The sequence below is a fragment of the Schistocerca nitens genome, chromosome 10, assembly GCF_023898315.1.
Source record: "Schistocerca nitens isolate TAMUIC-IGC-003100 chromosome 10, iqSchNite1.1, whole genome shotgun sequence".
Lineage (NCBI taxonomy): Eukaryota > Metazoa > Arthropoda > Insecta > Orthoptera > Acrididae > Schistocerca > Schistocerca nitens.
Window position 1 is genome coordinate 67,244,298 of NC_064623.1, and position 27,766 is coordinate 67,272,063.

At 44.6% G+C, this 27,766-nt stretch overlaps 1 protein-coding gene across 1 annotated transcript in view; it reads right to left on the reverse strand.

Annotated features, from left to right (window-relative positions):
* The window catches only part of LOC126209875 (H2.0-like homeobox protein), a 109,371-nt gene that overhangs the window by 38,140 nt on the left and 43,465 nt on the right, over positions 1–27,766 (reverse strand). The window contains exon 2 of the mRNA XM_049938999.1: positions 4,827–4,918. Within this exon, the coding sequence (XP_049794956.1) occupies positions 4,827–4,918 (92 nt within the window). The remainder of the gene's footprint in view (positions 1–4,826; positions 4,919–27,766) is intronic.

Sequence of the window (27,766 nt, forward strand, 5' to 3'; positions counted from 1 at the left end):
TTTAGTAAGAGCACGCCAGCGATATAATTTTACGTGTTGACTGAGCGTTGCTAGTCAGAGATTATTAATCCTATACAGTCACAGCACTGCAGTCCTATCCTTGCTTATTTCTTTTTCCGAACACACACAATGGATAATGCTATTTGCACTCTATCAGTGATAATGGTTTATGCTACAACCTTCTTCTTCTTCTTCTTTTGCTTTTACGGCCTCATTGGACCACTTCAGTCAATCATTTCTGGTCCTCTTCTTTGGTATTTTCCCCTTCCGAGTGGCCCAGTATCTCTTCATTCGTTCCGATGCTTTTCGTCGTTCCTTATCTGTAAATACACTTTTCATTGTATGTCGTTTGTCAATTTTTGGTTTAAATCTTATTTCTGTGTCCCTCAACTTCTTTAAATTTGGCGTTTTGTTCTGCAAATCATCCAGAGTTATTTCCAGTTCTTCCATATCCTCTCTTATTTCCTTAAGCCAGCCTCCTTGTTGTTTCAAATTCCAGAGTTTCTCAATAATTTTCCTTGATAATCTGGTTTCTGGTGTCCTCAGAATGTGACCATAAAAAGAGATCCTTTTCTTTCGTATAGTATCAGTGATGGGCTCCAGTTCTCTGTATACCACTTCATTTGGAACTATCCGCCATTGCCCAGCTTTTTGATATTTCTTATTTATGCATGTTCTAGCAATTCTTCTCTCTACTTTTAAAATTTTGTCAATTCTGTTTTTCTGGGTCACTTTAAAAAGAGTTTCACTTCCGTATGTAACCTCTGGTTGAACCACCGTCTTGTAATGTTTTAATTTTGTTTTAATTGATAGACATTTTTTATTGTACGTAGACCATGTTAGTTTTTGAGCTTTTGTCATTTTATTAGTTCTTGCTCGCCATGCAGGTTTCTCGTCCAATTTATGTGTTATAATTTCACCCACGTATTGTTTCACTATTTTAATTTCCCTATTGTTCACTGTGATGTGATCTATTACAAGTGGATCCGTTACCATTATTTCAGTCTTTTCAAATGATATCTGGAGTCCTAATTTTTGTGCTATATTTTGTAAGCTTGTTATTTGTTTCGTGGCTTCCTGAATATTATTAGCTAGTAATGCTAGGTCATCAGCAAATCCCAAGCAATTTAGGTTTATTTTATCTTTCTTAGTTCCAATTTTAATATTCATAGGATTTTCCTTGTACCATTCTCTCATTACATATTCAAGAGCACAATTGAATAGCAATGGTGATAAACAATCTCCCTGTCTCAACCCTGTTTTAATCGTAAATGGTTAAGATATTTCTCCTCTAAATTTTACTTTGGATTTGGTGTTTGTTAAGGTTAACTGTATCATTTTTATTAATTTAGGATGAAGTCCAAAATTCTTTAATATTTTCATCATTGAAGATCTATGGATGCAATCATACGCCTTTTTGAAATCTACAAAGGTTATGACTAGTTGTTTTTGCCTTCTTTTGTAGACATCCATAACTAACTTCAAGGTGATTATCTGTTCTGGGCAGCTTCTCCAGGGTCTAAATCCTCCTTGATATTCTCCCAGTTACAGTTCTAGTTCATCTTTACAGCGGTTGTATAGTATTCTTGACATGATCTTATACGTGCAGTCCAAAAGGGAAATTCCTCTATAGTTGTCTGGATTTGATTTTTCTCCTTTCTTATGAAATGGATGTATTATAGCAGTAGTCCAATTTTCTGGTAATTTCTCTTCATTCCAGATTTTTACTATGCATTGGTGTAATGCTATCTTTACTGCTACAACCTTCATAGATTATTAATTCCCCATAACTTAAATTTTCCACTTTTTATTACATAAACAGTCAGACAAAAACCGCTTTCATATACTTTAAGCCAAACTTTACGAAATTATCGTAACAAACTCTCAGTGTGACTTATCTTTCACTTTAATACTCTTTTCCCTGCTTGTACTTCACCGTTTTGATTCACTGCGTAATCTTTAACCTTTTTTCTTTTTGAGATTCAAAGATTCTGCTATCGTATTTTCAAGTTATGTTATACGGGGAGCAATGATAACACGAGACACCAATTTTTCTTCATATGCACAGGGCCTGAGCATCATTTTATTCAGCCATTTTCTTAATTTTCAATGTCTCCACAAAATTTCGTCAGGCGTGAGTGCTGGTGGTAAACTACTTCCCCATTAAGCGGAAGCTAGTAAAAAAAAGAAACAAAAAACCTAAGCGTCACCGCCACTTCAAAGTATCATTCACTCAAATCGAAGCAAATCTCTCCCTCTTCAGGCGTTGACATACGCGGACCCTCTATACCAGAGTTAAAACACTCAGCACTCACAATTTCAAAAGAGACAATTATGGTGCTCTACTCAGTAAATTGGTCTCGGTTCTGTCAGTTTCGTCGGATGGAAAATTACTATTACACCAATTCGCGCGTGCCAAAAAGTATCTGACACAGATTCGTCCTCCCGTTTACGTTAATCAAACTCGGACGTCCGTTCCCACAATAATTACACGACAATCACAGGCCGCACTTCAATTTGAGAGTTCTTTCAGCCGGGGATTCTATTACCGTAGGACTTCCCACAATTACAACCAATACAGTCGCACACTCACGCCAAAGCTTTAGCAAATGCTTATTACAGAAGCGGCAACGGGACATGTACCTTTGTGGTTACCGTTATTAAACCAATCACTCGCAAAGTCTTCGCGTGAAGACGATACCAAGTACACATAATCAAGACTGAAAAGAACCTCCCTTTAGCACGAGATACGGAACGCCTGATTGCGAGTAACTCCAAGGTTAGCCCGACCAAACTTTACACCAATCTCTTAGCGTGTCTCACAACGAGTTACTCTTTTAAATCAAACTCCAAATATCATCGCACATCCCACTGCCAATTGCGAACAATCCACCACGTGCAATAATTACATATAACTTCCCATATAGGTCATAGCTCCATCACGGGTTCAACTAATAACTTTAGAAGCCCAAATCCGACATTAAATCACTCGAGCGCCAACTCCAAATAGTCTTACACTTCCCGAGTGTCACGAACTGACTGGCGTTACCCCGTGACCTCAGTGGTGACTAACTCCCCGATGTCTCAAATGTAATTCTCTACACGAGACCTCAACGGTAACTCCTCTTGAAACAAGGGGCAATACCAAGAACCAGAATTTTTGAACAAACAAACATGTCACGTTAATTGTCTCTTTTTCACAACTTTCATTATTGGATGCTTTCGTTTCTCTTCAATAGCGGCGCGCATCAGTCGATATCTTTGCCGCGCGCCACGCGGCTGCTATCGTCGCGGTTGTGTTACATCTTTGGCCGCGACAGGCTCCGCTGCATATGCTCTTTCTACAACATAATTTTGACAACATTTTCAGAAGCAAATACAAATAAAATTAAAAACCCCTTCTTTTTTTTATATCGAAATTGACACTTTGATAACAAGTTGAAGCGACTTACGTACGTAGTGCCACATACGTATAGCAATCACGCTACTTTTCTTTTTCTGAACGTGAGTGTATTTTTCCGCTCACAATTGTTAACAGAAGAAATAAAAACTTTGAGGTTCGCCGATGACATTGTAATTCTGTCAGAGACAGTAAAGGACTTGGAAGAGCAGTTGAACGGAATGGACAGTGTCATGAAAGGAGGGTATAAGATGAACATCAACAAAAACAAAACGAGGATAATGGAATGTAGTCGAATTAAGTCGGGTGATGCTGAGGGAATTAGATTAGGAAATGAGACACTTCAAGTAGTAAAGGAGTTTTGCTATTTGGGGAGCAAAATAACTGATGATGGTCGAAGTAGGGAGGATATAAAAAGTAGACTGGCAATGGCAAGGAAAGCGTTTGTGAAGAAGAGAAATTTGTTAACATCGAGTATAGATTTGAGTGTCAGGAAGTCGTTTCTGAAAGTATTTGTATGGAGTGTACCCATGTATGGAAGTGAAACATGAACGATAAATAGTTTGGACAAGAAGAGAATAGAAGCTTTTTAAATGTGGTGCTACAGAAGAATGTTGAGGATTAGATGGGTAGATCGCATAACTAATGAGGACGTATTGAATAGAATTGGGGAGGAGTTTGTGGCACAATTTGACAAGAAGAAGGGACCGGTTGGTAAGACATGTTCTGAGGCATCAAGGGATCACCAAATTGGTACTGGAGGGCAGCGTGGAGGGTAAACATCGTAGAGGCAGACCAAGGGATGAATACACTAAACAGATTCAGAAGGATGTAGGTTGCGCCGGCCGCGGTGGCCGTGCGGTTCTAGGCGCTCCAGTCCGGAGCCGCGCTGTTGCTACGGTCGCAGGTTCGAATCCAGCCTCGGGCATGGGTGTATGTGATGTCCTTAGGTTAGTTAGGTTTAAGTAGTTGTAAGTTCTAGGGGACTGATGACCACAGCAGTTGAGTCCCATAGTGCTCAGAGCCATTTGAACCATTTGGATGTGGGTTGCAGTAGGTACTGGGAGAAGAAGAAGCTTGCACAGGATAGAGTAGCATGGAGAGCTGCATCAAACCAGTCTCAGGACTGAAGACCACGACATCAACAACAATTGTTAACGGACACTTTCAAATGAGCCCTGCTAAAGACTGAACTTGTGACCTCGGACTCAATTGGTACCTTGGTAGACGGTAGTATTACGGTAGAGTTAGTACAGACTGGCACCAGGCAGTCGTAACCTGCCCCCCTGAAAAACCGGGCAGTGACTTCGCTGGCTCGACCCGTACCCCGTGTGGAGAGCGCCAGCGTCTGAGTTTAAATTTAGGCTGCGGGGTTTCGCGAGAGCTGCCGCTGGCCCGGTCCAACTGTAGGCGCCTGCCGACTCACTCCGGTCCCACTCGGCCGTGTTTACGCGCCGGCTGCGGTCGCGCGCGTGTGGGCCGCCTGTCCTCTCGTGTTCCGGGAAGGCGGAGGGTACTCTAAACAGCGCCGCGCGTAAAAGTCAGGACGTGCTGAGGCGCCACAGCCTGGGGAACCGCCGGCCGGAACAACGCAAGCGGGAAGGCCCGTCTGGGCAGGCGGCTCAACGCCTCCACGACTCCAGCGACCCAGTCACATCCACTGTGCAACGGTGTGCGGACATTTGCCACGCCAGACATTTGCCACGATCTTACCTGCATCGAAGGGTTGGGTCCCTTGTCTCCCCATCCTCCTCCTCCTATATTATGTTTGCAGCGGTTCTTGTGGTGTCACCGCCAGACACCACACTTGCTAGGTGGTAGCTTTAAATCGGCCGCGGTCCATTAGTACATGTCGGACCCGCGTGTCGCCACTGTCAGTGATCGCAGACCGAGCGCCACCACACGGCAGGTCTCGAGAGACTTACTAGCACTCGCCCCAGTTGTACGGACGACTTAGCTAGCGACGCACACTGACGAAGCTGTGGTGTCACAGCCAGACACCACACTTGCTAGGTGGTAGCTTAAATCGGCCGCGGTCCTGTAGTACAGGTCGGACCCGCGTGTCGCCACTGTGTTATCGCAGACCGAGCGCCACCACATGGCAGGTCTCGAGAGACTGACTCGAACTCGGCCCCAGTTGTATGGACGACCTAGCAAGGCGCAGTTATCCATATCTGTAGAGAGTCTCATTTGTATTCACCATAGAGATGTACAAGAAAAAATTAAAGATAAGTATATGAGAAGCTCCGTTCTTTTCTTTATAGCTTTCATCACCTATACTGTTTCAGATTTAACGCAAGACGGCGTGAGTTACGCGTGCCCTATCGGCTACCTTATTGTGGACTGGCTGCTCTTGTCAGTCCACAACAGAAGCCTCGCTCATTTGCAGAGCAGATAGTTAGAATAGCCTTCAGCTAAGTCAATGGCTACGACCTAGCAAGGCGCCATAGCAATTGATAGTTATCGTATGAAGCATGTCTCATCAAGAACGATGTATACAAATGATGGATTAAAGTTAAGTATTCCAGAAGCTACGTACTTTTCTTTATAGCATTCATTACGTATCCTGTTTCAGACCTCACGCCATCCTGCGTGAGCTTATAGCGTGCATATCGGTCTCCTCAAACCACACTGTGTCGGCACTTCTGTCGACACATCAGTTCTCATTTCGAATTCTAGAATATTTGCTTCGTCTTCTTTGGTGAAGGAATTTCGGAAAACTGCATTTATTAACTCCACTTTAGTGGCACTGTCATCAGTAACATTACCGTCGCTGTCGCGCAGTAAAGGTACTTACTGAGCCTTTCCGCTGGGGTACTTAACATAGGACCAGAATCTCTTTGGATTTTCCGCCACATTTCTAGAGAGTTTCGTTGTGGAAACTATTAAACGCATCTCGCATTGAAATCCGCACCAAATTTCGAGCCTCAGTAAAACTTCGCCAATCTTGGAGATTTTGCGTTCGTTTAAATTATACGTGCCTTTTTCGGTGCTCTTGCAGCAGCTTTCTGTCGTGTTTTGTGTACCATGGGGGATCAGTTCCGTCACTTATTAATTTATTTGGTATGAATCTATCGAGTGCTGTTGATACTATTTGCCGGCCGCGGTGGTCTCGTGGTTCTAGGCGCGCAGTCCGGAACCGTGCGACTGCTACGGTCGCAGGTTCGAATCCTGCCTCGGGCATGGCTGTGTGTGATGTCCTTAGGTTAGTTAGGTTTAAGTAGTTCTAAGTTCTAGGGGACTGATGACCACAGCAGTTGAGTCCCATAGTGCTCAGAGCCATTTTTGTTGATACTATTTCCTTGAACTTAAGCCACATGTGGTCTTCACTTACATAGTTTGGAAGGGTTGGAGACAGTCTCTTAGAAAGACGTCAACCGAATTTTTAGCTGCTTTTATAAATATATATATTTCGCGTTTAGTTTTGGTGAATTTCTTTGTTACGGGATTGAGCCTCGCTACGACTGTAATCCCTGTATCCGTCGTGATGCTCAGGATTATTTGTGGCTAAGAGGTCAAGTGTGTTTTTGTAACCATTTACAATTTGAATGGCCCCGTGAACTAATTGTTCAAAATAATTTAAAAAAAACATTTAGAACAATTACGGAAGTTGTTTTCTATCTGCAATAGGGTCTGAAAATGTATTTTTGTCAACATACGGAAGGTAGATTGAAGTAACTGCCAACTATAATTGTATGAGTAGGGTACCTGTTTGTGATGAGACTCAAGGTTTCTTTGAACTGTTCAGCAACTGTTTCATCTGAGACCAGGGGTCGGTAAAAGGAGCCAGTTAATTTATTCCGGTTGTCGAATATAACCTCTGCCCATACTAAGTCACAGGAACTACCTGCTTCAATGTCGCTTGTGAGCTGGAACATACATTACATTATTTTTCCTTAAGTTGTGCATCTTGTTTCTGTTGTAGTGCAGATCATTACAATTACGGTTTTTCCCTCCAAAACCTAGGATGTTTTCTCTGTGACACTGTAAATACCAGAGCTAAACAATGTAGAACAACAACGTACGTTACAAGCACAGCATTCTGTATTACTTCATTTCCTTATTTCTAACATTTTAAAATTGTACGTCGCCTTTAGATGACATGCCAGTCATAGATGTTCTTATCTCTATTTAGTGAACGTATTTTCAGTCATGTTTTGGACATTCTCCCGTTACACTTTATTAACTAATGTTTCGCCGCAAGGGATATCGGATTTTAGAGAGTAAATTAATATGGGGTATGTCGTTCTTCTTTTCAAACATACACATACCCATTGTCTTTTGGGCATGCAGTTGTAGTAATTAAAGTAGGCACAAATGCAGTGTTAAAGAAGAAATGATTAGCGTACATTCGCATTCTCTTTACATCGTTCCTTTCTTGTTGCTCCTATGGCGATGGACTGTTTCTATCGCAATCAGTAAGCGTGAAAGGAAGCTACCGTACAGAGGGATTTATATCTACATTAACTAATTACGTACTGACATAATCGTCGGTATTGCTTTCGTTTCCCGAAAGTTATAAATATTTCGATTTCGGAAAAGAAGCTCTGTATTTCGCCAAGAAGTCGAAGAAGAAGGTCCCTTACGTACTGGTTGTATCGAATAAGATGTGGAGACGGCGGTTTGAAAGCGGACAGAAGTAGTACGAGAAGCTACCAGGCGAAGGGTCAAGTGTGGCAAATGTCCGGCGTGGCAAATGTCCGGCATTCCTGTGCAACCGTACATCCCGCGCCAGATATCTTAAACCATGTGTGACGTCACGCAGCCTCGGCTCCACAATATTTCCGGACCGGACCGGGGCAAAAATTTGTTAGTGTCCCCCCCCCCCCCGCCCCCTTCACCATTTGAAAAATGGCGTAAAAAATTTAAAAAATCGATTTTTCAAAAATATGTTCATTTTGTAGCGCACATATCTCTGAAAAGTTTGATATATAAAACATACAATGAAGAGCCAAAGAAACTAGTACACCTGCCTTATACCGTATAGCGTGTTCCTGGAGCCACTCTGTAGCAATTCTGGACGTTTAGGGTGTCTCATTTTCCTGCTGGAATTGTCCAAGTCCGTCGGAATGCAAAATGGACGTGAATGGCTGTAGGTGATCAGACAGAATGCCTACGCACGTGTCACCTGTCAGAGTCGTATCTAGACGTACCAGGGGACCCATATTACTCCAGCTGCACACGCCCCACGCCATTACAGGGCCTCCACCAGCTTGACAGGCAGGGTCCATGGATTCATGAGGTGGTCTCCACACCCATACACGTCCATCCGCTCGATACAGTTTGAAACGAGACTCGTCCGACCAGGGAACATGTTTCTAGTCATCAACAGTCCAACGTCGGTGTTGAAGGGCCCAGGCGAGACGTAAATGTTCGTGTCGTGCAGTCATTAAGGGTACACGTCTGGGTTTTCGGCTCCGAAAGCCCGTATCGATGATGTTCCGGTGAATGGCTCGCACGCTGACACTTGTTGATAGCCCAGCATTGAAATCTGCAGCAGTTTGCGGAAGGACTGCACATCCGTCACGTTGAACGGTTCTCTTCAGTAATCTTTGGTCCAATTCTTGTAGGATCTTTTTCCGGCCGCAGCGATATCGGAGATCTGATGTTTTACCGAGTTGACATTCACGGTATACTCGTGAAATGGTCGTAGGGGAAAATCCCCACTTGATCGCTACCTTGGAGATGCTGTGTCCTACCGCTCGGGCGCCGACTATAACACCACGTTCAAACTCGCTTAAGTCTTGATAACCTACCATTGTAGCAGCAGTAACCGATCTAACAACTGCGCCAGACACTTGTCTTGTATAGGGGTTGTCGACAGCAGCGCCGTATTCTGCCTGCATACATATCTGCGTATCTGAATACGCATGCCTGTACCAGTTTCTTTCGCGCTTCAGTGTATAAAACGTATGTTGGAGGAAATGTAAGACATATTATTTGGTCTTAAGGGTGCCTAAGTGTAGTTCCGAGCCTCTTCACACAGCATTCTTCTATCGCACGTCACCCTACTTCGCTCTGTGGGATTCAAATGTGTATATTTTGCAATGGAAGCTATCAAACCTATATTCAGGACAGTGGAAATTAAATTGTCCTGTGGTGCCTCTCCTGCTCCAAGTCGGCCGGTTTGACATACTATCCCCCTTAAAAAAATAACTCGCAATTAATACTGCGTGGATTATTTGTGACAGGGAGAATAAGAACTCCTCAGTAAATCTGCGCTCTTTATTGCCTATTAGCTAATAACTTTCTCTTTTGTGTGACGTAAAATTAAATATAGGAAACAAAAAAATAGCAAAGACAAGAGAGAAGCATGACAGTATACATTTCTTCAGTCCTTAGGTCCCAGCAATTTTTTCTCTCTAATCTAGCTACAGCTTTACACGGCGTGCTTTCTTTCTGCGAAAGAATATTTTACAGCATGAACGTTCGTCAAACGTTTTGCTATATGAAAAATCAAAACGTCGTTGCCTAATAGTGAAAAAGCTGTTAATACGAATAGTACCCAACCCTGGTGCGGTTTCTCGATTTGATTTCGTCTATTTTGTTACTCCCTGATAGATAAAACGAAATAGGCCCTTGTAATATTGCAGCAATTATAACACAAGCCAAATAAACGAGACTGTTCTGGTACAAATGGTCAATTTTGTCTACCTCATTTACATAAATAACACGAGAGAATATTTTTCACGACGTAACAATATCAAATGTCTGTTAGGCTACAACAAGCAAAAAGTTTTATGTTAGGATATAGTTTCACAGTTCATTCATACGCTCCAGGTTCTCAAGCATGATACCGAAAAGTAGTAGTATGAAATTTTTATATGCTTTTGGAATCATCATATTCCAACATATAATTGTGTGATGTCCCCGTTTCTTCTCCTTCCTAGTTCTAACAAACAATCTTTTCATCACTAAGTCTGTAACTATGCCTGCCATTACCAGAGCTTATTTTCTTGTTAACTTCGCTAACACTGCCAGCATCACCGGTTCAGTTATCACATATTTATTCTCCTATTAGGCGTTATTATGTGCTCGAACAACGCGTTTTTCACGCTATTCCGAGAATAGAGCTCAGGCAGCTGCCAACCGGGGACTGTACAACGTCATTTATTTCCACACTGGTACTATGGATCAAGTGATTTTGCTAATAAGTATAATAACGCTGATCATGCGTACAGCTAATCAACCACATAAACAGCGATTGGCATTCATCCGTTGGGTTTTATGCGGCTCGGCTCGTATAGTCCCTTCCCTTTCTGTTTACGGATTTTATTTCTTGAAGCGCCGGGGATTCACTTGGCAGAGAAATCACGTAAACTATGCACGCATTCAAAAAAATCAACTTATGATTCGTCCAGAAATCGACTTAGAATGTGTTCAAAAATGTTCAAAAATAAACTCGGGTGCGATTCAAAATCATATGAATAATCAATAGACGAACTTGTGCCGAATGATTGGCGCTATTTGAAATAAGGTTCTTTTCTTAAGGGGGTCAAACGGGCCGACTTGGAGCAGGAGAGGCATCTCAGGACATTTTAATTTCCAGTGTCTATACTTTTACAAACAAAAGTCATAAAACTTTGTCAGCATCACCAGGAAGGATTCAGGATTCACACCCATTGTAGTGAACGTTCGCAAACATAACAAAATAATTTTTTTTACGTGCGAAATTTCATCATTTTTATACTTTTTTTATACTGCATTTGTTGCTATAGGTACACTTTTCTTCATAAGTTAGAGAGATTCTTCGATGAATTTTGCACAGCATACATACCATACTCACAGGTGTATGAACTTCCAGAATTTATTTAATTTATGAAAAAACGAATGAACTGTTATATTTTAAACTTCATGTTTAGAAAAAACACAAATTATATAGTTAATTACCTCAATTTTTACCACAGTTTTTAATAGATTTGGAAAATTGACGTCCTACCCCCCCTCCCTTAAAGAATATGAATCTGGTGCTCCTTGAAATTGCCGCCCGGCGCCTACCCCTGTTGCGCCCCCCCCCCCCCCCCCCTTTTCCACAGATCCGAGCGTGAAGTAATGAGGGAGCTCGGCAGAAGCGTGTCCGCGCTTAACTGAAAACATTGACTGCCGGTGCGCGCCTTCAGTTACTATCAGTCATCTCTCAGTTAATCCTTCCGGTTCTCCATCATCTTCAGAGTCAGCTTTTGTACATATTGCATATGACCCGTCTCTCCCTATAGCTTACCCCCACTTTTTCCTGAATTTCGAATATGTTGCACCAATTTACATTGTCGAACGCTTTTTACAGGTCGACAAATCCTATGAACCTTTCTTGATTTTTGTTTAGTCTTGCTTCCATTATTAACCGCAACGTCAGAATTGCCTCTCTCATGCCTTTACCTTTTCTAAAGCCAAACCGATCGTCATCTAGCGCATCCTCAATTTTCTTCTCCATTCTTCTGTATATTATTCTTGTAAGCAACTTGTTTGCATGAGCTGTTAAGCTGATTGTGCGGCAGTTCTTTCTCGCACTTGTCAGCTCTTGCCGTCTTCGGAATTTTGCAGTTGATGCTTTTCCGAAACTCAGATGGTACGTCGCCAGACTGATACTTTCTACACACCAACGTGAATAGTCGTTTTGTTGCCATTTTCCCCAATGATTTTAGAGTTTCTGATGGAATGTTATCTATCCCTTCTGCCTTATTTGATCCCAAGTCCTCCAAAGCTCTTTTACAGGGTGTTTCAAAAATGACCGGTATATTTGAAACGGCAATAAAAACTAAACGAGCAGCGATAGAAATACACCGTTTGTTGCAATATGCTTGGGACAACAGTACATTTTCAGGCGGATAAACTTTCGAAATTACAGTAGTTACAATTTTCAACAACAGATGGCGCTGCAAGTGATGTGAAAGATATAGACGACAACGCAGTCTGTGGGTGCGCCATTCTGTACGTCGTCTTTCTGCTGTAAGCGTGTGCTGTTCACAACGTGCAAGTGTGCTGTAGACAACATGGTTTATTCCTTAGAACAGAGGATTTTTCTGGTGTTGGAATTCCACCGCCTAGAACACAGTGTTGTTGCAACAAGACGAAGTTTTCAACGGAGGTTTAATGTAACCAAAGGACCGAAAAGCGATACAATAAAGGATCTGTTTGAAAAATTTCAACGGACTGGGAACGTGACGGATGAACGTGCTGGAAAGGTAGGGCGACCGCGTACGGCAACCACAGAGGGCAACACGCAGCTAGTGCAGCAGGTGATCCAACAGCGGCCTCGGGTTTCCGTTCGCCGTGTTGCAGCTGCGGTCCAAATGACGCCAACGTCCACGTATCGTCTCATGCGCCAGAGTTTACACCTCTATCCATACAAAATTCAAACGCGGCAACCCCTCAGCGCCGCTACCATTGCTGCACGAGACACATTCGCTAACGATATAGTGCACAGGATTGATGACGGCGATATGCATGTGGGCAGCATTTGGTTCACTGACGAAGCTTATTTTTACCTGGACGGCTTCGTCAATAAACAGAACTGGCGCATATGGGGAACCGAAAAGCCCCATGTTGCAGTCCCATCGTCCCTGCATCCTCAAAAAGTACTGGTCTGGGCCGCCATGTCTTCCAAAGGAATCATTGACCCATTTTTCAGATCCGAAACGATTACTGCATCACGCTATCTGGACATTCGTCGTGAATTTGTGGCGGTACAAACTGCCTTAGACGACACTGCGAACACCTCGTGGTTTATGCAAGATGGTGCCCGGCCACATCGCACGGCCGACGTCTTTAATTTCCTGAATGAATATTTCGATGATCGTGTGATTGCTTTGGGCTATCCGAAACATACAGGAGGCGGCGTGGATTGGCCTCCCTATTCGCCAGACATGAACCCCTGTGACTTCTTTCTGTGGGGACACTTGAAAGACCAGGTGTACCGCCAGAATCCAGAAACAATTGAACAGCTGAAGCAGTACATCTCATCTGCATGTGAAGCCATTCCGCCAGACACGTTGTCAAAGGTTTCGGGTAATTTCATTCAGAGACTACGCCATATTATTGCTACGCATGGTGGATATGTGGAAAATATCGTACTATAGAGTTTCCCAGACCGCAGCGCCCTCTGTTGTTGAAAATTGTAACTACTGTAATTTCGAAAGTTTGTCTGCCTGAAAATGTACTGTTGTCCCAAGCATATTGCAACAAACGGTGTATTTCTATCGCTGCTCGTTTAGTTTTTATTGCCGTTTCAAATATACCGGTCATTTTTGAAACACCCTGTAAATTCTGATTCTAATGCTGGATCCCCTATCTCTTCTAAATCGACTCCTGTTTCTTCTTATATCCCATCAGACAAATCTTCACCCTCATAGAGGCTTTCAGTGTATTCTTTCCACCTATCTGCTCTCTCCTCTGCATTTAATAGTGGAATTCCCGATGAGCTCTTAATATTATCACCCTTGTTTTAAATGTCATTGAAGGTTGTTTCGACTTTCCTGTATGCTGAGTCTGTCCTTCCGACAATCATTTCTTTTTCGATGGCTTCAAATTTTTCCTGCAGACATTTCGTCTTAGCTTCCCTGCACTTCTGATTTATTTCATTCCTCAGCGACTCGTATTTCTCTATTCCTGAGTTTCCCGGAATATTTTTGTACTTCTTTCTTTCATCGATCAATTTAAGTATTTCTTCTGTTACCCATGGTTTCTTCGCAGTTACCTTCTTTCTTCCTACGTTTCCCTTCCGAACTTCTGTGATGACCCTTTTTAGAGATGTCCATTCCTCTTCAAATGTACTACTCAGCTATTCCTTATTGCTGTGTATACAGCCTTAGAGAACTTCAACTGTATCTTGTCATTCCTTAGTACTTCCGTATCCCACTTCTTTGCGTATTGATTCTTCCTGACTAATGTCTTGAACTTCAGCCTACTCTTCATCACTACTATATTGTGATCTGAGTCTATATCTGCTCCAGGGTACGCCTTACAATCCAGTATTTGATTTCGGAATCTCTGTCTGACCATGATGTAATCTAATTGAAATCTTCCCGTATCTCCCGGCCTTTTCCAAGTATACCTCCTCCTCTTGTGATTCTTGAACAGAGTATTCGCTATTACTAGCTGAAACTTGTTACAGAACTCAATTAGTCTTTCTCCTCTTTCATTCCTTGTCCCAAGCGCATATTCTCCTGTAACCTTTTCTTCTACTCCTTCCCCCTACAACTACATTCCAGTCGCCCATGACTATTAGATTTTCGTCCCCCTTTACATACTGCATTACCCTTTCAATATCCTCATACACTTTCTCTGTCTGTTCATCTTCAGCTTGCGACGTCGGCATGTATACCTGAACTATCGTTGTCGGTGTTGGTCTGCTGTCGATTCTGATTAGAACAACCCGGTCACTGAACTGTTCACAGTAACACACCCTCTACCCTACCTTCGTATTCATAACGAATCCTACACCTGTTATACCATTTTCTGCTGCTGTTGATATTACCCGATACTCATCTGACCAGAAATCCTTGTCTTCTATCCACTTCACTTCACTGATCCCTACTATATCTAGACTGAGCCTTTGCATTTCCCTTTTCAGATTACCTAGTTTCCCTACCACATTTTGACATTCCTCGCACCGACTCGTAGAACGTTAGCCTTCCGTTGATTAATTCTTTTTCTCATGGTAACCTCCCCCTTGGCAGTCCCCTCCAGGAGATCCGAATGGGGGACTATTCCGGAATCTTTTGCCAGTGGAGAGATCATGACACTTCTTCAATTACAGGCCACATGTCCTGTGGATACACGTTACGTGTCTTTAATGCAGTGGTTTCCATTGCCTTCTGCATCCTCATGTCGTGGATCATTGCTGATTCTTCCGCCTTTAGGGGCAATTTCCCACCCCTAGGATAAGAGAGTGCCCTGAACCTCTATCCGTTCCTCCGCCCTCTTTGACAAGGCCGTTGGCAGAATGAGGCTGACTTCTTATGCCGGAAGTCTTCGGCCGCCAATGCTGATTATTTATCAAAATTTAGGCAGTGGCGGGACTCGAACCCGGGACCGAAGACGTTTTGATTATGAAATCAAAGACGCTACCCTTTTTTTCCAATCTCATTTTGTTCGTTGCACCTGCTTGGGGCGGACGTCGGAAGACACCAGTTTCAGTTCGTCGTTGATCCATTAACTCAGTTTTTTTATTACAGAGGGCAGCTAACCCTATGACTGAACACGCTGAGCTACCGTGCCGGCACCCCTAGACCACGGACCCAGGCGAGGCATAAAGCTTTGTGACGTGCAGTCATCAAGGATACACGAGTACCTCCTGATCCGAAAACCCATATCGATGATGTTTCGTTGAATGGTTCACATGCTGACACTTGCTGATGGCCCAGCATTGAAATCCACAGCAATTTGCGGAAGGGTTGCATTTCTGTCACGTTGAACGTTTCTCTTCAGTCGTCGTTAGCCCCGTTCTTGCAGGATCTTTTTCAGGCCGCAGCGATGTCGGAGATTTGATGTTTTATTGGATTCCTGATATTAACGGTACACTCGTGAAATGGTCGTATTGGAAAATCCCCACTTCATCGCTACCTCGAAGATGCTGTCCCATCGCTCGTGCGCCGACTATTACACCACGTTCAAACTCATTTAAATCATGATAACCTGCCACTGTTGCAGCAGCAGCAGATTTAATAACTGAGCCAGACGCATGTTGGCTTTTATATGCGTTGCCTACCGCAGCGCCGTATTCTGCCTGGATACATATTTCTGTATTTCAATACGCATGCAGTTTCTTTGGCGCTTCAGTGTATTTATCTTATACTGTCTCAGTGTTAACCAAGACTTAAGCAGCTTATTACTACTGTGATGACTGTAATTAGATCTTTGTGGTACTCCCTGCGATAACTAACTTTTTCTCCTTTGTCAAATTTCGATTTTTGCCTTCGTAACAGTAACAATTCACCACCTTTGCTGTCGTGTGAAGTAAGAGCATATATATATATATATATATATATATATATATATATATATATATATATATATATATATATATATATATACACTCCTGGAAATTGAAATAAGAACACCGTGAATTCAATGTCCCAGGAAGGGGAAACTTTATTGACACATTCCTGGGGTCAGATACATCACATGATCACACTGACAGAACACAGGCACATAGACACAGGCAACAGAGCATGCACAATGTCGGCACTAGTACAGTGTATATCCACCTTTCGCAGCAATACAGGCTGCTATTCTCCCATGGAGACGATCGTAGAGATGCTGGATGTAGTCCTGTGGAACGACTTGCCATGCCATTTCCACCTGGCGCCTCAGTTGGACCAGCATTCGTGTTGGACGTGCAGACCGCGTGAGACGACGCTTCATCCAGTCCCAAACATGCTCAATGGGGGACAGATCCGGAGATCTTGCTGGCCAGGGTAGTTGACTTACACCTTCTAGAGCACGTTGGGTGGCACGGGATACATGCGGACGTGCATTGTCCTGTTGGAACAGCAAGTTCCCTTGCCGGTCTAGGAATGGTAGAACGATGGGTTCGATGACGGTTTGGATGTACCGTGCACTATTCAGTGTCCCCTCGACGACCACCAGTGGTGTACGGCCAGTGTAGGAGATCGCTCCCCACACCATGATGCCGGGTGTTGGCTCTGTGTGCCTCGGTCGTATGCAGTCCTGATTGTGGCGCTCACCTGCACGGCGCCAAACACGCATACGACCATCATTGGCACCAAGGCAGAAGCGACTCTCATCGCTGAAGACGACACGTCTCCATTCGTCCCTCCATTCACGCCTGTCGCGACACCACTGGAGGCGGGCTGCACGATGTTGGGGCGTGAGCGGAAGACGGCCTAACGGTGTGCGGGACCGTAGCCCAGCTTCATGGAGACGGTTGAGAATGGTCCTCGCCGATACCCCAGGAGCAACAGTGTCCCTAATTTGCTGGGAAGTGGCGGTGTGGTCCCCTACGGCACTGCGTAGGATCCTACGGTCTTGGCGTGCATCCGTGCGTCGCTGCGGTCCGGTCCCAGGTCGACGGGCACGTGCACCTTCCGCCGACCACTGGCGACAACATCGATGTACTGTGGAGACCTCACGCCCCACGTGTTGAGCAATTCGGCGGTACGTCCACCCGGCCTCCCGCATGCCCACTATGCGCCCTCGCTCAAAGTCCGTCAACTGCACATACGGTTCACGTCCACGCTGTCGCGGCATGCTACCAGTGTTAAAGACTGCGATGGAGCTCCGTATGCCACGGCAAACTGGCTGACACTGACGGCGGCGGTGCACAAATGCTGCGCAGCTAGCGCCATTCGACGGCCAACACCGCGGTTCCTGGTGTGTCCGCTGTGCCGTGCGTGTGATCATTGCTTGTACAGCCCTCTCGCAGTGTCCGGAGCAAGTATGGTGGGTCTGACACACCGGTGTCAATGTGTTCTTTTTTCCATTTCCAGGAGTGTATATACACTCCTGGAAATTGAAATAAGAACACCGTGAATTCATTGTCCCAGGAAGGGGAAACTTTATTGACACATTCCTGGGGTCAGATACATCACATGATCACACTGACAGAACCACAGGCACATAGACACAGGCAACAGAGCATGCACAATGTCGGCACTAGTACAGTGTATATCCACCTTTCGCAGCAATGCAGGCTGCTATTCTCCCATGGAGACGATCGTAGAGATGCTGGATGTAGTCCTGTGGAACGGCTTGCCATGCCATTTCCACCTGGCGCCTCAGTTGGACCAGCGTTCGTGCTGGACGTGCAGACCGCGTGAGACGACGCTTCATCCAGTCCCAAACATGCTCAATGGGGGACAGATCCGGAGATCTTGCTGGCCAGGGTAGTTGACTTACACCTTCTAGAGCACGTTGGGTGGCACGGGATACATGCGGACGTGCATTGTCCTGTTGGGACAGCAAGTTCCCTTGCCGGTCTAGGAATGGTAGAACGATGGGTTCGATGACGGTTTGGATGTACCGTGTACTATTCAGTGTCCCCTCGACGATCACCAGTGGTGTACGGCCAGTGTAGGAGATCGCTCCCCACACCATGATGCCGGGTGTTGGCCCTGTGTGCCTCGGTCGTATGCAGTCCTGATTGTGGCGCTCACCTGCACGGCGCCAAACACGCATAAGACCATCATTGGCACCAAGGCAGAAGCGACTCTCATCGCTGAAGACGACACGTCTCCATTCGTCCCTCCATTCACGCCTGTCGCGACACCACTGGAGGCGGGCTGCACGATGTTGGGGCGTGAGCGGAAGACGGCCTAACGGTGTGCGGGACCGTAGCCCAGCTTCATGGAGACGGTTGCGAATGGTCCTCGCCGATACCCCAGGAGCAACAGTGTCCCTAATTTGCTGGGAAGTGGCGGTGAGGTCCCCTACGGCACTGCGTAGGATCCTACGGTCTTGGCGTGCATCCGTGCGTCGCTGCGGTCCGGTCCCAGGTCGACGGGCACGTGCACCTTCCGCCGACCACTGGCGACAACATCGATGTACTGTGGAGACCTCACGCCCCACGTGTTGAGCAATTCGGCGGTACGTCCACCCGGCCTCCCGCATGCCCACTATACGCCCTCGCTCAAAGTCCGTCAACTGCACATACGGTTCACGTCCACGCTGTCGCGGCATGCTACCAGTGTTAAAGACTGCGATGGAGCTCCGTATGCCACGGCAAACTGGCTGACACTGACGGCGGCGGTGCACAAATGCTGCGCAGCTAGCGCCATTCGACGGCCAACACCGCGGTTCCTGGTGTGTCCGCTGTGCCGTGCGTGTGATCATTGCTTGTACAGCCCTCTCGCAGTGTCCGGAGCAAGTATGGTGGGTCTGACACACCGGTGTCAATGTGTTCTTTTTACCATTTCCAGGAGTGTATATATATATATATATATATATATATATATATATATATATATATATATATATATATAGTCAAATATTTAAGTTCGGCCTTAGCGCAAAACATAAAGAACAGCTGAGTACCAGCAATAACGTATTTCTGTTTGGGTTTGGCTCTATGCTGACCCCATAGATATTCCTACTCCAAGCCCTTGATGCTTTTGACGCGGAAAAAAGACGAACAACAAATCGTAAGTGGTCTTGGACTACGCGCTGAACATATTATAATAGAAACACTCAGAATCTACACTTTGAACAGAAGAGACGCTTTGATATGATCCCGGTATTCCCCCACATTACGACATACACCACTGTGTTAAACGAATGGTGAGTGTGGTTAAATATTAAACTCTAAGACGTATTGTAATTTTTCTTTATTAAACTTACTATTTTCTGGACCTGATATTTTGTGCTATTGTACCGACGTGCATGAATATCAATTCAACTCTAACTTCGTTGTGGAAAAATAAATAAAATAAACTGTAAAGAAATAAAATAAACCCGGCCAACGGTACCGAAGGCGGAAGAGGAAATCTGATTTAATTCCCACCGGTGGAGAGAACGGAAGAGCCTAGTCTGCACTAGGAGCTTCCGGTCTCTCTCAGCACTAATTTCGAACTAACAATGCTATCGTAATTTGGAATTCAATTCCTTACTTTGTATGTAATACAGTTTGAGTTGCAGTATGGGAAGTCCGCAAAATGAATGCATTACCCCAGGTGGTAACTCGAGAGAGAAATCCGCCATAGCGTCACGCAATGCATTGGGACCAGGGGTTCAGGGGAGTCCCAACAACTGCAAACAGAAGGTTGAATCGGGGCAACCTTGGAATCCTCCTTCAATGAAATTCAAAAAGAAATTCTTTCTAAGCGCTTTAAATGTGAATTCTCTAATCAAGAAGGGTAAACAAAAAGAAGTAGAAATACTTTTAGAGAAAAACAAAATTCAAATTTTAGCAGTTCAAAAAACACAGTTCCTAGATGAAAATGTAGTAGATGATTGTAACTACTGGATATTCAAAGGTAAACCAGCAAAGAAATTATGAATCAGATGTCGTTACTGGGCACAGCTTTCTATGTTCATAAAAGTATAGTAGGAAATATAACAGAATTTAAATCCACCTCAAAAAGAATATCTTTCCTATCAGTTAAATGAAAAAAACAAGATATACACACTTGTTAATTGCCATGCACCAATAAATGAAGGCAACAGGAAAGAATACACAAAAAAGAGGAATTCTGGGATATTTTAGAAACTGAGATTTCTAAAATTTCAAAGATGAACACCATATTAGAATTAGGCAACTTCAATGCAGAAATAGGCAGAGAAAAGAAATTTAGAAATGTAGTAGCACAATACCCAGCTCATAGAAGAACCAACGCCAATGGTATGAGGCTAATCAGTTGGTGTCAAAGCTCTCATCTGAAATTAACGTCAACCTTCTTTAGGAAACTCTCAAGAAAAGCAAAAACGTGGATATCTCCCAACTCACTGTTAGGAGAATTTCAATTAGATCACGTGGCTATTTCGCAAAAAAGTACAACAGAAATTATGAATGTGAAAGTAGTAAGGAATAGTGAATTTGATTCTGATCATTACCTCTCTAAAATTAAAGTCAAAGTCCTACCTAATAAAGAACAAAGAAAGTGACAAAGGTTAATAAAATATAATACAGACAAACTTACTATAACAAAAGAACCACTTAAAAACTGTCAAGACAAAATTAAAGTGGCTAAACATGGCAACTGGGAAGAAATATCCAAAGCAATTAATAATACTGCGCAGAACACATTTGGGTCGATAAAAAATACACTCCTGGAAATTGAAATAAGAACACCGTGAATTCATTGTCCCAGGAAGGGGAAACTTTATTGACACATTCCTGGGGTCAGATACATCACATGATCACACTGACAGAACCACAGGCACATAGACACAGGCAACAGAGCATGCACAATGTCGGCACTAGTACAGTGTGTATCCACCTTTCGCAGCAATGCAGGCTGCTATTCTCCCATGGAGACGATCGTAGAGATGCTGGATGTAGTCCTGTGGAACGGCTTGCCATGCCATTTCCACCTGGCGCCTCAGTTGGACCAGCGTTCGTGCCGGACGTGCAGACCGCGTGAGACGACGCTTCATCCAGTCCCAAACATGCTCAATGGGGGACAGATCCGGAGATCTTGCTGGCCAGGGTAGTTGACTTACACCTTCTAGAGCACGTTGGGTGGCACGGGATACATGCGGACGTGCATTGTCCTGTTGGAACAGCAAGTTCCCTTGCCGGTCTAGGAATGGTAGAACGATGGGTTCGATGACGGTTTGGATGTACCGTGCACTATTCAGTGTCCCCTCGACGACCACCAGTGGTGTACGGCCAGTGTAGGAGATCGCTCCCCACACCATGATGCCGGGTGTTGGCCCTGTGTGCCTCGGTCGTATGCAGTCCTGATTGTGGCGCTCACCTGCACGGCGCCAAACACGCATACGACCATCATTGGCACCAAGGCAGAAGCGACTCTCATCGCTGAAGACGACACGTCTCCATTCGTCCCTCCATTCACGCCTGTCGCGACACCACTGGAGGCGGGCTGCACGATGTTGGGGCGTGAGCGGAAGACGGCCTAACGGTGTGCGGGACCGTAGCCCAGCTTCATGGAGACGGTTGCGAATGGTCCTCGCCGATACCCCAGGAGCAACAGTGTCCCTAATTTGCTGGGAAGTGGCGGTGCGGTCCCCTACGGCACTGCGTAGGATCCTACGGTCTTGGCGTGCATCCGTGCGTCGCTGCGGTCCGGTCCCAGGTCGACGGGCACGTGCACCTTCCGCCGACCACTGGCGACAACATCGATGTACTGTGGAGACCTCACGCCCCACGTGTTGAGCAATTCGGCGGTACGTCCACCCGGCCTCCCGCATGCCCACTATACGCCCTCGCTCAAAGTCCGTCAACTGCACATACGGTTCACGACCACGCTGTCGCGGCATGCTACCAGTGTTAAAGACTGCGATGGAGCTCCGTATGCCACGGCAAACTGGCTGACACTGACGGCGGCGGTGCACAAATGCTGCGCAGCTAGCGCCATTCGACGGCCAACACCGCGGTTCCTGGTGTGTCCGCTGTGCCGTGCGTGTGATCATTGCTTGTACAGCCCTCTCGCAGTGTCCGGAGCAAGTATGGTGGGTCTGACACACCGGTGTCAATGTGTTCTTTTTTCCATTTCCAGGAGTTTAAAAGGAAAATATGGTCGAATGAAATATGTGAAGACTCCATAGCAGAGAATGCTAAAAAATGGGAAAATGGAAACGCTCAAAGAAAATTGAAGATTATGATCAATTTAAACAACAAAGAAAGGAAACATCCTGGTTAATCAGAAATACCAAACTAGCTTATGAAAAGGAGAAACTTTTTGAAACAGACAAAACTTCTTAAAATATAATACCTGTAACTTTTATTAAACTTTTAATGACAAATTGAAGCGGTACCAAACTTCAAATGTCTGTTTTAAAAATGAAAACAGCAAAATTGTGTTAAGCAATGCTGAAAATTGTGAAATACTAGCAAGATATTTTCATCAGCTTCTGAACTGTCCTGAACCAAGTCATAAATTGGAATTCTCAGATATTAATGAAAGATGATTTACCACCAACTATAGAAGAAACTGAAGTAATTAAAACCCTCAAAACCAATAAATCTAGTGGAGAAGATTCTATTACAGCTGAGTTTTTGATGTTGTCCCTGCCAAATATAGCAAAGGTCTCTGTCTGCTGTAGGAGATGTAGACTTCAGAGTGGTTTTCTGTACTGATGAGTGTGTGTATATTTGCCATGACAGCATCGTAACTTTGGACTTGAAACATTAGATAGTTACTAATGCAAATTAGAACTGTAGAGCATATGGACTGCATGCAATACTGAAACCAACTTCTTGGTCAGCTAATGGGGGGACCACACCTACTCATCCTCATTGATTTCGTAGAGATTTGTGGTATATGCAAGGCTTGGCAGGAAGTGGATCCACTCATATTAGTGTTGTTACCAGGTAATGGAAGGCGCAGCAGAAAGAGTACAGAATGGTAATATGAGGATCATGAAGTCAAGTCCCTATAAAGAAGCTTTTCTGTTTTTTATTAATCTTCTGTTATGTGCATGAAACAGAATGTATGTATGTGTCTACATCTAGGATCTCCTCCCAAACTCCTGGATCGATTTCAACCAAAATTGGTGCAGAAACAGCAGGCCTCACAAATATCAGCTCTGTTAGTTTATAGTCTCTTAGCCCAATAGGAGCGGAGATAGAGGCTAAAACGTGTTTTTTCAGCCCCTGGCGTATATGCAGCCCTACACAACAGGTATGTTGTCTGGGAACAGTATTGGCCTGCCATATCAACCTGCTTTGCGTGGTGGCCTGTGCATCAGGGGCAAATAAATGATTTTTCAAGTTCCTGACATGTTGCCTGTCCTGCGTGATAGGCATGTTGTGGGAGTAGTATCAGCTTACTTTACTGAACTGTATTGTGGCGGCTACACATGGTGATGAATATGGTTTGGGACATGTTGAGATGAATACAGGAGGAGATGGATAGAGCGAAGTCAGAGTGGAAATGGACAGAGAGGGGAGGAGGCGATGCATGAGGCAGGTGGAAGGTATAGAGGGGTAGTGGGCAAGCAGAAAAAGAAGATAGAGAGGTGGAGATGGAAAAGATATAGGGGAGGAGGATATGGTCAAAGGGAGGGTGGAGGCAATGGACAAAGAAAGTGGGGAGGAGATATAAATAGATAGATAGATAGATAGATAGATAGAGAGAGAGAGGGAGAGGGAGAGGCAGGAGGAGGAAAGGTGGATGCAGAGGAGGGGAGGACGAAGTGTATCCAGTATATGGGATTAAAAATAAATTTCCAGGAAGGGATTGTTAGGTGTACATGAGAACTTCGTAGTAAAACTGATACTTTTATTATTTTGCAGTCGATGTTTTACACGCGATGGCGTGATATTCAGGGAAGCAATTAGTGTCTTGGCATCTTGAACACGTTATAAACGGCCCGTTTTAACTTACATGACCGTACAGATAGTTTCAAAAAGTCTATCGCACCACTGGGGACTTCTCCTTGTCAGTTTATGTTTATCTTAATAGCAGTATTTTGAGCAAAGGTTTCATCTACTTTTACATTTATACAAGTCCTTTCTAGCTCACATTTAAGTGCCTGGCAGAGGGTTCACCAAACCACAGTCAGTCTATTTCGCAGCCGTTCGAGTCTCTAACGGCGCGCAAGAAAAAATGAACACTTCATTCTTTCCGTACGAGGTCTGATTTATCTTATTATGGTGGTTGTTTCTCCCCTTGTAGGCTGGTGTTGACAAAATATTTTCGCATTCGGAGGAGAAAGTTGGTGACTGAAATTTCGTGAAAAGATCTGGTCACAAAAACGCCTTTCTTATAGCGGTTGCCACTGCAAGTCATCTATCACGTCCGTGGCATTCTCTGCTCAGTTTTGTGATACTAAAAACGAGCTGACCTTTATTGCACTTTCCCCATACTCTCTGTCAGTGCTATCTGGTAAGGATCCCACACAGCCGAACAATAGTCTAGCAGAGGATGGAAAAGCATAGTGTAGGCCGTCTCCTTAGTAGATGTGTTGCCAGTGGCTGCTCGTGTGTACACATTCTGGGTGTTCACAATAAGATAAATATGAGAGTGTGAAATTAATAGGATCTGCTGTATTGTCTGAAAAAGAAAAGATTTGTTTTTGTGGACTTTTGTTATTTTGCACATAAGCACAGTTTCAAGAAAGAACGAAATAATATTTAAGCTTTCACTGCTGTCTGTTTCGCATTTTTGTATAAGTGGTAATTTTCGTGCTTTTTTATTTTTTTGGACAAAACTATAAGATCACTAATACATGTAGTAGTTGACGAATTAAATTCCAGGCTGAAAATCGGAGATTATTATGTTGCACCCACACAACAACTTGCGCTTATTGTATGCTCCTTTATTAAATCCTCGCTTTTAGTCACGCTTATTCGATTTCGTCACTTTCTTAGTCAATGGATCTGGTCTGGGAGGCCCTAGTTCCTTTGCGGCTAACTTTTCCTGGTAATTCTCTTTTGTGTAAGCAGTTAAAAGAGATTCAAAAAGATTTCGTGTTGACACTGCACATGATAGCTGATACCTGCACAATAAACAACAGTTCCAAATACGAAATGCCGCTTGTAGAAATGATTAAATTCAAGTAGGACTGTCGCTTTTGCCATATGGTTATTATGCTGAACTTCATTATCTCCCACGTTAATGCACTAACTATGGTCTTTCTCTATCAAAGGATGTAGTTGTTGAGGGCCATCGATAGCTGGTGAAACGAGAAGTGCTATGGATTTTGGAACAACACAAGTGAGGACAAAAATGGTTCAAATGGCTCTGAGCACTATGGGACTCAACTGCTGTAGTCATCAGTCCCCTAGAACTTACAACTACTTAAACCTAACTAACCTAAGGACACCACACACATCCATGCTCGAGGCAGGATTCGAACCTGCGACCGTAGCGGTCGCGCGGTTTCAGACTATAGCGCCTAGAACCGCTCGGCCACTCTGGGCAGCCAAGTGAAGACATTACACGTTTATTTTGTACTGAGAATGTGACTTCTCATAAGCTACTGACATTACTTTTCCTCAGTTCCCAACTTAATAAACCAGTTTCAGAATTGTCTCACAATTGCTTCTGCAAAATATGTCAGTGAGTTGAGACTGAGTATGCTAAATTTGGGAAAAGTTGCAAATTTTAACATGGGGATAAGGAATGGTTCAAATGGCTCTGAGCACTATGGGACTTAACATCTGAGGTCATCAGTCTCTGACACTTGTAACTACTTAAACCTAACTAACCTAAGGACATCACAAATACCCATGCCCGAGGCAGGATTCGAACCTGCAACTGTAGCAGCAGTGTAGTTCCAGACTGAAGCGCTTAGAACCACATGGGAACAAGAGGAACATATAGGATTTACTCAAAAAGTCGCCACTTGTGACGCTTCTCTGAAAGTTACAAATGGTTAACAAGCCAAGCAAAAATAAATCGGTGCATTTTCAGTGGAATTCTTTTCCAATGCTAACCAAAGAAGAGATGGCAGATGTTTTTGAATTGTCATGATGCAAGAGTGCCCATAGAGGGACAGCATTTAATATGTGATCTTCAGTTGAGAATGGTGCTTCCCCTCCAGCGCTCGGCATTTCCCCTATAGCGCCTGTCCTCAACCCCCACCACTACGGCTCTCCCCACGGGTGCAAAGCTGTCTGAGCGGCTACCGGCCACGGTATTTTGCGCGGACTGCATCTGTGTTGCGGCTGTAACTGCATGTCGGTTGCGACATGAGGAGGGAGCGCCGAAGCGTGACACTAATCACGTAAGGGTGTGTAATACACGGAGGAAGCGATGGAGCAGGAGGTGGGCTGAGCAGACAGGCTGAAGCGCTCATCCACACTGCCTGCCTGTTTACGTGTGTGTGTGTGTGTGTGTGTGTGTGTGTGTGTGTGTGTGTGTGTGTGTGATTAGGGGGCGCAGCCTGTTTCTGCCTCGCAGACCGGCCTGCGCCAGAAGCAGTGCAGCTGCTATGCTTACTTACTCCGCCTCACGACACGCGGCCCATTAATATGTTACGATCTCCACCGCTTCTTAAAACACTCATCTCCATTTGTTTGGACAATCGCGGTCGTCCATCCCGTACGGTGGCAGTACGTCAGTACGAACCCGCCTTTCCACCCTCTTAATCTCGGCAATTTTTATTCCCATCTTTCCTCCTGCAAGTTTTATCTTCCTTCGTCTTTGAAAACTGTTTAGCCTTCAGTCATCGCGCGTGGCGGGCTGTAAAGGCTGTTTTATTTCTTTTTTGGCCCCTCTCGTAGCGACACGCACTGGACAGTTTATTAACGCCCTCCGGCAGCCCCCGCATTCTGACGTGTTATTTTTTACCGACGGCTGGGAGCTGGGAGCTCGTTATAATGATCCCCCGATTAGTCGCCGGTCGCTCGACCGATAAAGCCGTGTCCCACGCAGCCGTCCCACAAAGCACGGGGCCCCGGCGTGCTGGCTAATGGAGAGGCGCGCCGCGCAGTCACAGCCGTTGACGTCGGCCGTTAGCGTGACGGACACACCGCCCGCACCGCTGGCTGGTCTGCTAGCCAGTGGGCAGAAGGCAGCCGTCGTGGCCGCCTCGCCTCACGGGCAAAAGTCTTTTTCTTTTTCTTTATTGAGTTTCGATTCCCCCCGAAGGGAGCAGGCTGGCAGCAGCTTAGTATGCCGCTCTTCAGCCTACAGAATTTGCTTTTAAAAAGATGAACATAATAAATAATAAAAACAGGCGATAAAATATGAGACTTAAATGGTAACGTGGCGGAAAAATCGTGGAACTTAAAAACATACAACAGAGGGATGATGCTAGTAAAATACATATGAAGCAGACAGG